This window comes from Panthera uncia (genome assembly GCF_023721935.1).
Source record: "Panthera uncia isolate 11264 chromosome B2 unlocalized genomic scaffold, Puncia_PCG_1.0 HiC_scaffold_24, whole genome shotgun sequence".
Taxonomy (NCBI): Eukaryota; Metazoa; Chordata; class Mammalia; order Carnivora; family Felidae; genus Panthera; species Panthera uncia.
This window is the reverse complement of record NW_026057580.1, coordinates 19,640,251-19,656,224: the sequence shown is the minus strand read 5'-3', so window position 1 is coordinate 19,656,224 and position 15,974 is coordinate 19,640,251. Positions and strand designations below refer to the sequence as shown.

The following is a 15,974-nucleotide window of genomic DNA, read 5'->3' as shown; positions in this document are numbered from 1 at the left end:
ACATGTGAACGAGCTTTTCATTTCTCAGCTGACATTTGTGGAGAATGCCCGAGGAAAAGCATCCTTAATGTTGGTAGGACTTCCGAGGGGAAAGGAGTGTTTTCATTTGTCAGGTTCTCTGGGTCCCCAGCTGGCAATTTCTGAAATAGGTTTTTAAAGTTTTTTTCTTGCCCAATTCCTATTGCCACAGGAAGCGTCCATGTCATGGAGGATGGCCGATACATTCGTTTGGCTGCAGAGGTTGGACTTTTGACCCGAAATATACAAATCCAGCCTGATACATCATGCAGGGCGAGACTACTTGTGGGGTCCTTTAGAAAGTCCAACAGTGAAGAATTTTCAGGTAAACGGAATTTTAAGTTATTAGGCATTACCTATTAGAGCCTATTCATCTGGGACACTCAGAAATTCCAGCTGTGAGAATTTTCCTTTATAAAACAAAACGTTAAAATTAGATGGCTCCTTTGTGCTCTGAGGAACTATGAATTTTCAGTTCTAATCTGTGCTTAATTATCAGTGTGACGTTAAAATAATATACTAGCGATCAGCACATATGCACATTTTTACCTCAAAGAAAACATCTTCAGCAGATGTGAAATTTCCTCTGCTTTGAAATTATAGATGATTTAATGACCACTTGAATTTTATCTCTTTCCTGAATTTCTATTACTCTTTCCCAGTAGCATGCTGTATCTGATGGCAGGCCTCAGTTCATGCTATAAATTAATAGCGTAAATTTAAATAAAAATGATTTCCATATTCTAGACTGCTTTAAGGATCAGTTCAATCTTTCTCATTTCTTTGCAGCTTGAACTCTATTTGAATGCTGCACAATTATTTCATTAGGACCTTTTTCTTAAACTTGTGTTCCTTAGGTATTATTCCATAATTGTTTCTTGGTCAAATACATTTGGGAAAGGCTGTCACTGTACCTCCATCTTAGAAAGTCACTGAATATGTGAATATAAACAAAGACTCTGAAAAGGCCTGGAATAAAGGATCTAACTACTTACCAAACATATTGAGTATGAAAGAAACACCACTTGTTGGCACATCTGTTCCTCCAGTAAGGTAAAGGGCAGTGTTTGTACCTTAAATCAAAAGTTCAGGATTCCTGGCCTGTGGAACAAACTCTCTCTCCTAGGATCTGTTTCCACGAGTTCTAACAGAAGTGACTTCTCTCCTCGCCTCCCCTCAAAAGACATTTGGCAATATATGGAGACATTTTGCTTGTCACAACATGGGGGAGTTTCTGGTACCTAGTAGGTAGATGTTAAATATCCCACAATGCATTCTACAACCCGACAAATGCAAGCACAGTCTCCCACCAGAAAGGATTCTCTGGTTCAAAACATCAATAGTGTTGAGATTGAGAAACCATGCTTTAGAAGACTGAAACACAGGCTGAATCCTGGTCTTCTAGAAATAAGCCAGGGCCTCCTTTCACTGAAACTGCAGGCCAAGCTGGAACATGGTCACGGGAACAAGTTAGAAGACCAATTCTGACAGTTTAGCCAGTGCTGAATGAGCACCAAGACTGATGTGGTTCTGAACCTCTGGCATCGCTGATCTAGGGTTTCTTAAATCATCCCCAGGGGAAGAGGTGTTATAGACTGGGATTAAGGGTGGTTTCCATGCCTATTTTATCTTATTTAATCTTTACAAAATTTTTTTAGTGCTTATTTATTTTTGAGAGAGAGAGAGAGTCAGAGAGTGAGCATGGAAGGGGCAGAGGGAGAGGGAGACACAGAATTTGAAGCAGGCTCCAGGCTCTGAGCTGTCAGCACAGAGCCCGATGCAAGGCTCACACTCAGGAGCTGTGTGATTATGACATGAGCTGAAGTCAGACGCTTAACCAAGTGAGCCACCCAGGTGCCCCTCATCTAATTTTAATAGCTTTGTAAGTGAAACATTTTTATAGATGAGGAAACAGAGTCACTGATAAAATTGCCTGCTTATTTGTAAAACTCACAAGCTTGCAAACAACTTGAGGATAAGGTTAGGTCTTTCATTGCTGCTTCATAAGTATAGGAACTGTTATGTATTAAGTGCTCCATAAATGGGAATGAGGAAAGTGAAGAGTAAAAAAAGTCATCCAGCTAGAAAGTGGCAGAGGTAACATCCAAATTGAAGCCTGAATTTCGAAGCCCTTGTTAAATAAATTTTAATTTTGTAATCATTTTTGATTGATAGAAAAGTTGCATCTGTGGTATCGAGAGTTCCTGGGTTCCTTTTGCACAGTCTCCCCTATTGTTAATATCTGCCATATCTCTGGTACATTTGTCAAAATAAAAAAGTGAACACTGGTGTGTTACTATCAACCGAATTCAAGACGTTACTCAGATTCCACCAGTTTTTCCACTAATGTCCCTTTTCTGTTCTAGAATACAATCCAGTTTCCCACACTAAATTAAGAAGCCTTGTATTTTTCTTTAATGTAACTCAGGACCTGGATGAGGTGGAATTTGCAGGTTATCGGTCAAGGATGCCAGCTATGGGTATTGAACAATCATAGGGTAGAAAATGAGGCCAAGAGTTAAATGAGGGAGCTTGAGTCAGAGCTCAAGCAGGGGAGGGGCAGAAACAGAGGAGACAGGGAGACATAGAATCAGAAGCAGGCTCTGAGCTGTTATCACAGAGCCTGACGCGGGGCTCAAACTCACAAACTCGTGTGAGCATGACCTGAGCCGCAATTGGACACTTAACCAACTGAACCACCTAGGTACCCCATCATTCTTTTTATGACCAATAACATCCAGCAATTTGTACTTAGAATTGTTATTTCCAAAAGCAAATATAGGAAAAAAACATTACTGAATTCTCCACTTAAATGCTCAAGACATTTTAAGTATTTACTATTGATTAGCTTTCAGCCATTGGTTAAAATGCATATAAGTAAAAAGATTTTGTGCAATTTAAAACTGTGAATTATAACCATGCAAGTATAAGATGTTAAAAAAAACACTAATTAAAATAATACTGACATATTGCCTTGACTGAAATTCTAGAACCACCTTCCATTCTACAAAATAAGCTATTTATGTGTGGAATCTAGCATTTGGTGTCCTTTGGGCCATAGTCATATGGAGACAGGTTCAACAGCCCTTTCAGCTCTGTGCTACTGGTGAGGGACACTATATAAAAAATGTTACCACCAGACAAGTAGTTTCTGGATGTTTTATCATTTTGTGATAATGTCTGTTCCATCCACCAGTGCCTCCTTAATCATTGTCATTTGAGAAATTTAGATATGTTGGAATGCTGGTGTCTGGCTACCAAGAAAGACCTACACGGTCTTTCACTTCATCTTTCCTTCAGATGATGGTGTGGTCCTTCAAGGCAGCCGATTTGCAAGGGTGTTAGTTTCTCCTCTGTGAAAAGGGAGGGTAGAAGGTAGAGGGTTTAGTCTGGACTACCTTTGAGCTTTAAATATTATTACTAAAACACTATAGTTTTCTCTCTTTTAAATAAAAGAAATAACTTTATAGGTCACCTTTGGCAGTACCTTTAAAAAAAAAAAAAAAGAAACCAAGTGACGGATAAAGTTTTGACCTAGGTAGCTAAGGGCACATGACTAATTACTGGCACATTAGCTATAACCCAGTTGTGTAAATCCCATTGAATAGCTATTCCTTTTATTCTACCATGTCTCCCACTTCCCCTAGTGTGCCTGTGTGCTGGTTAATAGTATATCCCCTGAATTCATTTGCCTATGTCCAAGTCTAGCATGTTACTTATTAAACCTTCTCTGCCTCAGTTTCCTTATCTGTGAAATGGGGATAATAATTGCACCTACCTCATAGAATTTGTGAAGGTAAGAGTTTATACACACACACACACACACATACACACACACGTATGCACACACATATGTACACAAACACACACACAATATTGATAAATGACTTAAAACAGTCCCTGATACCAAAGAGGGCTATATGAGAGTCACCTGTTATAGTTGTTAACTCACCTCGTTTTTGTCTATAATCATGTTCTTAATCTATTTTACCAAAAGTATATACATTGACATATAAATACCCATTATATTTTTAAATCAACCTAGTGGGTGTAGTTCATAATGCGGTTTTATAATATCCACTTAAATTAGTACAAATAAATTTCCCAGTATGACTAAATAATTCACTATCCTCTCCTGACATAAACGATATAGAGAATCTTATTATTGTCAAAATGAGACAGGGGCTGTTGTGTGGCTAGGATAAAAACAGAAAAGATTTTACGGGGTCTTTAAAATGATTTAAAAGTATTTTTTAAATATAATTGACCATGATATTCCTTCACGCAATATCTTTGTGGGGATGGTGATAGCCTTTTCACACGGTCACCGGTCACCGAGAGGAAACCTGGGATCCACACTCTCTTCATTGTAATTCAGGTCTTTGACCAGCCCTGGAGGCAAATACCCAGAATTGCCTGGCTGGCTGGGTTCATCTCCAAAGCCTCTCTCTCTTCCCTATCTGTCCTTCCTGTCCTTCCATTCTATTGCCACACTCTTCAGATGGCACATAAAACCTTTCATGCATTACTATGATATTTCTAATGATTCATATTTTGTTAGTGAGACTCATCATGGGAAATATAGTTCTGGTGTTGAGAAAAAACTATTACATTAACAAATTTGCATCTCCTGATGCCCATAAATGGGCCAATCTTTTGCCTTCTGTAGGAAGGAGAAAGTACCTGATAATATTCATTTTGTTTTCAGGTGTTCTTCAACTTTTAAATGTGGAAATTCAGAACTTTGGGTCGCCATCGTATTCATCCATTGAACTTACTAATGCATCAGAAGGATCCTGGATAATTTCTTCTACTCTGCACCAAAGCTGTGGTGGGGGCATTCGTGCTGCAGCCAGCCATGGGATCATTCTAAATGACAATATAGTGTTTGGCACAGTTGGCCATGGCATAGATTTGGAGGGTCAGAACTTCTCTCTCTCTAATAACCTATTGGTTCTGATGACACAGTCATCATGGTCCACTGTTTGGGTGGCAGGAATCAAAGTGAACCAGGCAAAGAACATCAACCTCTTTGGCAATGTCGTGGCAGGATCAGAAAGACTGGGCTTTCATATCCGAGGGTACAGGTGTTCCTCTCCTGAAGCTCGTTGGTCTGACAACGTGGCCCACTCAAGCCTCCATGGCCTTCATCTCTATAAGGAAAATGGACTAGACAACTGTACCGGTATCTCTGGCTTCTTAGCTTTTAAGAACTTTGACTACGGTGCCATGCTACATGTGGAAAACAGTGTGGAGATAGAGAACATCACTCTGGTAGATAATGCTATTGGTCTTTTGGCAACAGTATACATGTCTTATGCTCCTCAGAGTCACATTGAAAATTTACAGATTGTACTTAGGAATTCAGTCATTGTGGCCACTAGCTCTTCTTTTGATTGCATTCAGGACAGAGTCAAACCTCGCACTGCCAATGTGACTTCAACAGATCGAGCTCCTTCCAATCCAAGAGGAGGTCGAGTTGGGATTTTATGGCCTGTATTCACCTCAGAACCAAATCAGTGGCCTCAGGAGCCCTGGCACAGAGTCAGGAATGACCATTCAATTTCAGGAATTATGAAAATTCAAGGTATGATGGTTGGTTTACAAGCAATGTAGTTTCATATATCTGTGCATAGAATCTTTGATAGCATTCTGAAATTATATCAACAAGAGGGTAAAATGTAGCCTAGGGCTTCTTGTCCAATTGATAATCTGCTTGCTATTGATAACCACATTGGTGATAATGACAGTGAGTGGCTCCTTAAATCATCTCTGCTTGGGGCGCCTGGGTGGCTCAGTCTCTTAAGCACCCAACCCTTGATTTTAGCTCACGTCATGATCTCATGGCCCTGAGTCAAGCTCTTCACTGACAACACAGAGCCTGCTTGGGATTCTCTCTCCTCCTCTCTCTGCCCCTCCCCCTTTTTCTTTCTCTCAAATAAAAAAATTAAAAAGTCACTGCTTTATTCATGTTGAAGAACTTTACTTAATTTGATTATTTAATTTGATTATATGACAATTCTCTTAGGTAGGTATTGCTTTTTCTATTATACAAAGGATGAAACAGATGCAGAAATTGTGCCTCACTGAGGTTTAGTAAAGTTGGTAGGCAGCCTGGATTAGAATCAGGCCACAACCCATGATGTTACTCTTCCATCAGGTCTCTTTTGTATTCATTCCTCATTGGATATTGATCAAAAGTTTGATGAAAAGTATTGCTCTTGAGACTTTAATGTGTTGGAATATACTCTTATCTTTTGCATACAGTGTCTACATCTTGAAGGACTACAGATATTTTATATTATTTTATGTATTTATTTTAATGTTTATTTATATCAGAGAGAGAGAGAGAGAGGGAGAGAGAGGGAGAGAGAGAGAGAAGGATAGGGGAATGGAGAGAGGGAGACACAGAATCTGAAGCAGTCTCCAGGCCCTGAGCTGTCAGCACAGAGCCCAACACCAGGCTTGAACTCAATTCACAAACCATGAGATCATGACCTGAGCCAAAATCAGACACTTAACCAACTGAGCCACCCAGGTGCCCCAGAACTACAGATATTTTAAGTCAGGATTTATGTTAACTCCTGGAACTACCCTGGATAGCTTAAGCTTACTCCTAGATCTGCATTGGTATAAGGATATATAGTTGTATAGTCCATATTGTGGTAGATAGTTTATATGATTCAATATTATGATACCTTAAAATTTTTTTTCAGATGTCACCTTTTCTAGTTTTGTGAAGAGTTGCTATAATGATGACCTAGATGTCTGCATCCTGCCCAATGTAGAGAACACTGGAATCGTGCATCCTATTACAGCAGAGAGGACCAGGATGCTAAATATCAAAGATAATAACAAGTTCTACTTTCCTCCTTTGCAGACCAGGTACCAGTTTTAGTATTTCCAATAAGCCATGTTTGTGAAATATTTGTCAATTCCTCAAATCCTTAACCATATTTAGAAAAAGAGAATAAAATCATCAATGTGAATAGAAATATGTTCTTCTGGAAAGATAAGGTGGATTGATTGAATGGCCCCAATTCTTTACCCCACCTACAGTCATGCCTCTTGTTAGATTTTTCAGTCTCTCTCACAACAGAGATAGAGGCTATTTCTCTCTTCAGTTTGGGTTGAGCCTTATGACAGTTTTTAGCTAAAAGAGGGAACAAAAGTGATAGAATGCCAAGTTTTATTGATATTGTTTCGTTGTTTATCCTTATTAGAGATACATCTTTGGGATGTTTTCAAAATTACTGGAAAAAAATTTACCCCAATTCTTGATTCTTCCATGGAGTATGGTGTCACTAGTTTTCTGAAGGAGGCTTGGAAACCCTTGAACAGGGACTAGGAGGTAGAAGGAGACTGTGTCTGTTGCCAGGAATCCCTGAACTGTATAAAGTGGCTTAGATTTTGGCATGTAGACCTTCTGTAACTACTGTTCTTGAACATATGTTCTCTGAAAACTAGATGAGGAATTCTTTTTCTCATAAAAGAGAGTGGGAAAGTTAGGAGCAGGGAGAATGGGTTACTTTCTTTCCTCTACAATATTGGGCAAACTCCTTTAGCTGGAAGAAAAGAATCAAGAAAAATTGTCCTGATTAGAAAGTTAATGTGTTTGGCCCAACAGTAATCTCATTTTAATGCCCATCCCTGACCCATTTTTATGGTACCAAAACATTATGAGGTTTTCAATTTGTGTTATTCTATCATTTTTTCTTTGCCCAATTTTCTTTATGTTCATTCATGCCTTACTTATGGGATGAAATAGTTATAAAGCTAAATGATATTAGCATCTGATTCTTTATATTATTAATACCTGACACATGGTTGGCATACAATAAATATTTAATGTTATTACCAATGGTACCTAAAATTATTAGACCAGGGGGAATCAAATAAATTCTCTATAATTCAATGCTATAATTGCCTATAACTTGTTTATATACCCTGCGTGACTCTAAATTCTGAAAGTATAGGAATATGTCTATCTTTATCACCACTGTATTCTCCAACACGTAAGTAGTAGGTATTCAATAGATATATGTTGAATGAGAATATCTATTTTTACCTTGTTTGTATATAGCACAAATAGAATTGAAATGTATAGTAATAATCTTAAAATACTGCAAGTCCCCAAAGTTTCATAAAGAAATTATTATTTTATATTTAGTAGATATTAGAATTAAGAACACTTCATTATATCTTGCTTTTTAAAAATTAGCAATTGAAGCAAAATTATATATTCAGATATGTGGAATATTTGGTTACAAGAATGTCTTTCTTTTTGCCCATATAACGGGGAAATAAAATTCTCTATAGAGCTTTACTTTTCATCTATGTATAACACATTATTAATAATAAAATCCTCATTTATTTTTCATGGCGGCACTACAAATATGTTTTCTTTGTGTTGCTTATGGAATGAGAGAGTTGCTTTCTGTCTATCTTCACAGGAAAAGTTTAGGAATACTGGTCTGCCCTGAATCAGATTGTGAAGATCCAAGAAAATATCTCTTTAAGGATCTGGATGGGAGAGCCCTAGGTCTGCCACCACCAGTTTCTATATTCCCTAAAACGGAGGCAGAATGGACTGGATCCTTCTTCAACACAGGTTGGTTATATCTGAACTTATGCCTCCAGTACAGGGAGCATGCATGTGGTTTGGCTGGCTTGTCTATCAGGAACAAAATATACAGGAGAGGAACTGATTTTGAGTTGGAGTCTGCTATCACAAGAATGTTGAGTGGTTAAGCAATGTCATTACAGCATTGTTATTCCCTCCATGAGATCACTTGTGTCTTTGTGTAAGGTACAGATTTCTAACATGCAGCTCTGTGCACAAGTGAGAACATCTCAGTAGTGAGCTCACCGGGACCTGAAGCAACACTCTTGCTGCTCAGTGTTTCACAGTCTGCCAGGGAACCAGCTCCTCTGCCATCTGAGTCAATAATTCTCTTCCATCCAGACTTGAAGGCACTCATTCTGGAGAGGGTGGTGGCGTAGATGGTGTGCAGTTGTCCTTCCTTTTTTCCATCTGTTGGTTGTCCCCGGGGGGCCTGTAATCAAAATTCCTTCTGCTCTCTTATACAACCAGAGCCCATTTAGTGATCAGTTTTAATAGCTGGACCCCCCGGAGAGATCATTGTCCTACTTCCACAAACAATTGGACTCTGAGTTTCCATTTGAGTTCAGGTGGAATCTGTTGCACATAAATCGAAAGAATTATCCTGGCTTTCTTTCTGTTTCAGTGGTTGATTCTTTCCATACTTCTCCTCTAGTCTCCTTTCCCCTTTTTAAATTCTAAATGAAGGAATGTTCCAGGATTATGTTCTCAGATCTGTTTTATTCTCTCCGTAATCTTGCTAAATCCAAGGTTGACATGCCATTCACTGCTGATGACTTCCAATTTATATCTCCAGCCCTGAACTTTGGTCTGGTATATCCAACTGACTCCATTGGGATGTACAATCAGCATTTCAGACTCAACATGCCCCAAGTGGGTTCTTGATTTCTGTCCGCATCCATAATCTGCTCCTTCCCTAGATGACCCTACCTTAGTGCTCAGTACCATCGTTCATGAGATTATTTAAGTAAAAAATCTAGGAGCATTTATTTATTTATTTTATTTTTTTTGATATAAACCCTCTCACTTCTTTTTTTTTTTTTAACGTTTATTTATTTTTGAGACAGAGAGAGACAGAGCATGAATGGGGGAGGGGCGAAGAGAGAGGGAGACACAGAATTGGAAGCAGGCTCCAGGCTCTGAGCCATCAGCCCAGAGCCCGACGCGGGGCTCGAACTCACGGACCGCGAGATAGCGACCTGAGGTGAAGTCTGACGCCCAACCGACTGAGCCACCCAGGCACCCCGTAAACCCTCTCACTTCTAAACCATCATCCAACAAGGGAATAGAATAGCTTCCTAACAGTCTTTTTTCTTCATTTCTTTTAGCCCATAAACTATTTTTCACAAGGTAGCAAGAGTGATATTTTCAACTTTCCAATTGCTTTCCATTCCCCTAAAATAAAATGCAAACCTCAAGCCTGTAAGTCTTGTAGTATCTGGTCCCTGTGACACTCTTCTTTATTTATCGTGGTCTTATGCTTTCTTTACCATGCTAAGCATATTCTTACCCCGGGGGGTTGCCTTTGCATTGGCTGTTTCCTCTGCCTGAAATATCCTGTTCTCATTTCTTTGCAGAGCTGGCTCTTTTGTTCAATGATAGCTTCAATCTTTTGTTCAAATGATAGCTCCTCAGAGAAGCCATCCCTGACCACCCTAAAATAATTATTCTTCCATTATTCTCTAGCCCTACTGTGCCTGCTTCATTTTTTTTTGTGAGAGTTACATTAGTTGAAATAATAATATTTTTTATGTAAGTATGTATGTATTTATTTATTTATCTATCTAGAGACATAGACAGCATGAATGGGGGAGGGGGAGAGAGAAAATCCCAAGCAGGCTCCACGCTGTTATTATGGAAACCGATGTGGGGCTTGAACCCACCAAACTGATATCATGACCTGAGCTGAAACCAAGAGTTAGATGACTGAGTCACTCAGGCGCCCCTACTTGAAATTATAAGTACACTTATTTACTGGCTGATTTACTGCTTGTCTTTTATTTTTATTTTATTTTATTTTTTAAAACTGCAGTTTTTTTTACCTTTATTTTTGAGAGAGAGAGCAAGTGCAAGAGGGTGCACAAGTGAGGGAGGGGCAGAGAGAGGGGGAAGACACAGAATCTGAAGCAGGCTCTGAGCTGTCATCCCAGAGCCCAACACAGGGCTTGAACTCATGAACCATGAGATCATGACCTAAGCTGAAGTTGACACTTAACCAACTGAGCCACCCAGGTGCCCCTGTTTGCCTGTTGAAATGCAATCTTAATGATGGCAAGAAGTTTGTCCTGTTTGTTGTATATTTGGGGAATGCTCAACAAATATTAATTGATGGGTTGATCAAGTGAATTAATTATTGATAACCAAGGAGAATATTAATGCTGTTTGTCCCAAACCATTCAAGAGCAGACAGAAGAAACTGAGGCTTAAATGTAGGTCAGTGTCTTAAGGATTTATACATAACATGAAATCTGGAACCAAGACTTTCCTAGACCTCTTTTTTACCTGTTTCCTCCTTTCTTCTTTGAACTCCTGCTACTTTTAGCATTTGACATTTAGAGAAGTTTCTACATAAGTCTTTTAATTACCATACTATTTCATGCTTCAACACTTTTTCTAATTTCTCTTAAATATTTTCATAGGTTGAAGGCTTATCTTGCACAGAATGACAAACTGTGGGGACTACAGTATAGGTTTTTAAAAAGTCATTGCTGAGTGCATGGAACACACTAAGTAAATATTCATTTCGATATGTTAGTTATACCTGTTGGATATAACCAGCAAGCACATTTTTTCACAGAAGAATAAAATTCAGGGAAAGTGTATATTGAGAAAATATGTGCAGAGTAGGAAAAGAAAAAAAAAGATAGGCAGTTACTCTCCCATTTACCGCTATAACTATTCAAATAGCTTTTCATAAAAGTTATTCTATTGGTTTTAAGAATCATCCCTCTGGGGGCGCCTGGGTGGCTCAGTCGGTTAGGCTTCCGACTTCGGCTCAGGTCATGATCTCGTGGTCCGTGAGTTCGAGCCCTGCATCGGGCTCTGGGCTGACAGCTCAGAGCCTGGAGCGTGTTTCGGATTCTATGTCTCCCTCTCTCTCTGAGCCTCCCCTGCTCATGCTCTGTCTCTCTCTGTCTCAAAAATAAATAAATGTTAAAAAAATTAAAAAAAAAAGAATCATCCCTCTGTTATAGGTGTTTATGCCATTGAGAAAACATCTTTATGCTTTAAAAAGAAATACAGACATAATTGTGAGGTTTTTCTATGCTTGTGGTTTTTGGTGAGGATCACATTTCTGTGGAATCCGTAACAAGGGACAGATGTCCCAGAGTATTTAATGAAAATTACATTTCAGAAATGAATGAGGACTGAAGAGTGTCTTAGTTTGTGCTGCTCCAAAGGCAGGCCTTGATACAAGGCTTAGAATCTAGTAGTTTATGTGGGGGGTGAGGTCAGGAAAGCAGAGAAGTGGGAAAGTGAGACAGGGAAAAGGTGAAGCCAGGAAGGGTGTAATCAAACTGGTGACCGCTGTGGATAGCTGGAGCTCGTGTGGGTGGGGGAGAACTCCTGCAGACTCTGGGCACATGATTGAAACGTATCACTGCTAAGCTATGAAGAAGTAAGGTATTTATAATTCAAATCCCTGATTGTCATTGGCTAAAGGATGCTTCTGGACATCAACTCACCAGCCTCTTGGCTTTCTCTGAACACAGGCCAGTTGTGTTCTTTCCTGTGGCTAGGAAAAAACCTTTCTCAGCATGAAGTGGTAGGTTTTTGCACTAACAGTCTTTGGTGTGTGAAGCGAGTGCTGAAAACATGGGGGTTGGCTTTGGAAATGTCTGGTGCAAACAGGATCTCTAAAGTGTTGATCAAATACTCCATGTGGAAGTACTTTGGTGGTTTGATGAACTCAGATGGTTGCTTACCATGTGGTATACATGTACTTTTTAGGCAACAAACATGCTCTTGTGGCTGATTGTATATTTCATTTTTCTTCACTCTCTGACCTGGTTGTGAAATATGACTCAATGGTAAAACTCCAGAAGGTATCACAGTATAACGTATTAGTTACTATTAGCATGTGGACAAGCATGAGTGTGTGTGTGTGTGTGTGTGTGTGTGTGTGTGTGTGTGGTTGAATTTATATAGAAAGGTACATATGACTGACTGCTTTAAACTCCTGATGTTTTAAAACTTTATAACATTTTAAATGAGGTTGCTGTAGGTACCAACCTCAAGGATTCCTGCAGTAGAACCTGCTGTTTACTGCTCTAGAAATACAAAGTGTGTCTTTTTGCAATGAAGGAGATAGTGCATTGTAAATGGTGCCTTCTGGGTGCTAACAGGATTGTAGTGTTTTCCTTTGGCTTCCAAAATATGAATATATCCTCCTTCCCTAATCCAAGTCCCTTTTTATTTTTTGAACCATTCCCTTCTGTGCTGCTTTCCAATTCCTGTACACAATCTGATAGATGAGAAAGGCACAAATTTAATCTTAAAAGAAGGAATGTCTATTTTGTATTTTTCCTCTTCAAGACAAGAATCTATAATCTTCTGTAGAACAGGGAGAGGCGTGCAGCAGAGATGAAAATGGAGGCCACTACAAACCAAGTCTCATATTTATTCCAAATGGTATTGAGTGTGATGCACCCTTATGTTCTTTGTCAACTTTATTAATAAATAATTTGGAGTCCATTGCCTTAGAGGGTTATTTTTAATTTGAAAAATACAGATTTTATTTGCACATATAAGTTCACAGCAAAACTACCAAGCCAGACAGATATCCACAGGTCCCGGAATATTGTCATATAGTCTGGCATTAGAAGCAAAAATTATCCATGTGGATCAGCTATAAGGAATACTGTGCCAGTGGGTTTTGCTATCTGTGTAATGCAGGGTGTGTAGCCAGGGGAAAAGTGAGCTGTTAATTTTGATTTGTACTTATCTGTAAGTTTGCATTTGCAGCCAACTTTGAAGCATGCATGGCAATAGAGTGCAAGGCAGCTAATCCCAAGCAGGAGATCCTCTGAGAACCATTTGCATTTTATTGTGGAAAGGATTACTTTTGGTTATGGAGGCAGCTGATGATCTGACAATTCAGAATCACTGACAAAAACAAAGTCTTGAAATTGACATCCCATTTAGGTGGGACTAGACAGGTGCCAGAGCTTTCCACTCTGGCTTCTTAGTCATTTCCAGTATGTCCCAGACTCCAAATGGATGGCTTTACCTCCCAGGCCAGTTTGTACGTGTGGAGTACCCGTGTGGTTGAAAGAAGACTGGAAGAAATTAGAGCTTTACTCTCCATGGCCTTTTACAATTTTTGGGCCTTGATTTGAAAGTAGAAGGGAGGTAAAATGGAAGGTAGCATTCCTTGAATAGCTTTTGCATGCTTGCTGGGTGCTGAAGTTGGCATTTTTATTCATTGTGCAAATGCATTGTGGCCACCTACAGTCTACCAAAGCTCTAAGGATGGGAGCGCTATTTGTGAACAATGTTCCTACTTTCATCAAGCTTATGTTTTGGTTGAGAGATATATATTAAACAAGTAAGTGAAAATATTCCAATAGTGATGGGAGGTAGGAAGAAAACAGTATAGAGTTTTGGGTTAGAGAGGTAGATTGAGAGAGGTGTGTGTGTGTGTGTGTGTGTGTGTGTGTGTGTGTGTGTGCGCGCGCGTGCGCGTGTGCACGTATGTGTATGAGGGAGTTGCTATTTGAAACAGAGTTACATTTCTAGTGAGACCTGAGTGAAAAGCAAAGAGTCACTGCTCTGAGCAGAGGTAGGAGCCTCCTGGGACAGAGACCAGCCACAACAGAGGCTCTGAGACAAAATGGCCTCAAAGTGTCTGAGAGGTGGTGGAAAAGGAAATCAGTGGTACTGGTGTGTAATTAATGGGAGAGGGAGGAGTTGGAGGTAGCCAGGAATCAGCTCCTTCATAGGCCAGGGTAATTTGATAAGATGGTGTTTGTTGGAGGGTTTTAAGAAAGGCGGTGACAAGATTTTATTCACTCTCTGATAAGATCATGCAGCCATGGAATAAATGGAAAGGGGTGGGAGTCAGACTGGAAGCAGACAGTGTAGTTAGGAAGCTGAAGCTAGTGGGGGCTTAGGGATGCACTACCCCACAAGTGGTCTTCCGACCTGTGCTGGCCCACAGTCTTGTACCAGTCTGCAGTGAGATAATTTCGTACATGTATCACTTAGAAACACAGCAACTGGCAGAGTAGTTTTATATCTACTGACTCTAATAAATAAGGCTTGGGACTTTTATATTGTATGTCTAATTTGTCAGATAATTTATGTTATATTTTTTAAAGTATTGTCTTCAATAGACTGTAAATTTTAAAACAAACAAAACAAAAATCCTGTTCTCCTGCCAATTTTTTTTCAGATGAGGTAAATTTGATGTGTTTAGGATAGTGGCTGCTGTAACTGACTTATCGGAATTATCTAGTACATTAGACATTCATTTGCATGTTGGAAGGACTTTGAGTCAACAGATATGTGTGAGTCCCAGACCTTTGTGTTTAAACACACACACATACACACACACTCACATACTTTCTCTCACTTACACACACACACACACACACACACACACACACACACACACCCCTCCTCAAGTGATTGTGCTGTGCTAAGGTTTGAGAATCACTACCTCTAGAGTAATATGCTTCCTTTGAAGTAAATAGACAAGATGTTAAGAAGACAACATTTTTAACTTAAAAAGTGAACAGTTTCAATTTTTCACAGAAAATCAAGAATTTGCTCTCTGTGCCAAATACCAAAGGCACAAACATTCTTGCTTACATACACACAGGCTATATTTCTGAAGGGGAAAAGAATATGAACTACAAAGATATAGGAGTATTTACAATCTAAATTAAGTCTTTGAATAATAAGAACATATTAAACTTATTTCATTGTAGATTATTTTTCCTAGTATTGAAGTGAGTTGAATGACCTCAAAATGTCACTTTAATAATACAACACTGGATAAAAATGAGTTCAATGCTAAGTTTATTTTTTAAATTCTACATTGAATCATTATATTAAAAACCTAAACTCATGATAAGCTTTTCCCACACTTTCCTTGACATCATTCCCAGCAAAGTACTGTGATCTGGCCAGGACTTCTGGTCAAATCCACCTCCAGGGCAGGTGAGAGTTTCCCATTCTGTGCCACGCGAGGGTAAGAAACATTTTTCAAATGGTGTTACTTCTTGGTCGCTTCTTGAGAAAGAAAGTTATAAACCATTATGGAGACCTTAAAAGTGACTGGCCCCAAATCAAAAATAAAAGATGAGGTTGATAAAAAAGAAAATAAAGC

The 15,974-nt window shown here is 39.1% G+C and overlaps 1 protein-coding gene across 1 annotated transcript in view; it reads left to right on the top strand.

The window, feature by feature from the left end:
* The window catches only part of PKHD1 (PKHD1 ciliary IPT domain containing fibrocystin/polyductin), a 483,789-nt gene that overhangs the window by 341,734 nt on the left and 126,081 nt on the right, over positions 1-15,974 (top strand). Inside the window, exons 56-59 of the mRNA XM_049653801.1 lie at positions 191-343; positions 4,727-5,605; positions 6,735-6,903; positions 8,472-8,629. Coding sequence (XP_049509758.1) covers positions 191-343; positions 4,727-5,605; positions 6,735-6,903; positions 8,472-8,629 — 1,359 coding nt within the window. The remainder of the gene's footprint in view (positions 1-190; positions 344-4,726; positions 5,606-6,734; positions 6,904-8,471; positions 8,630-15,974) is intronic.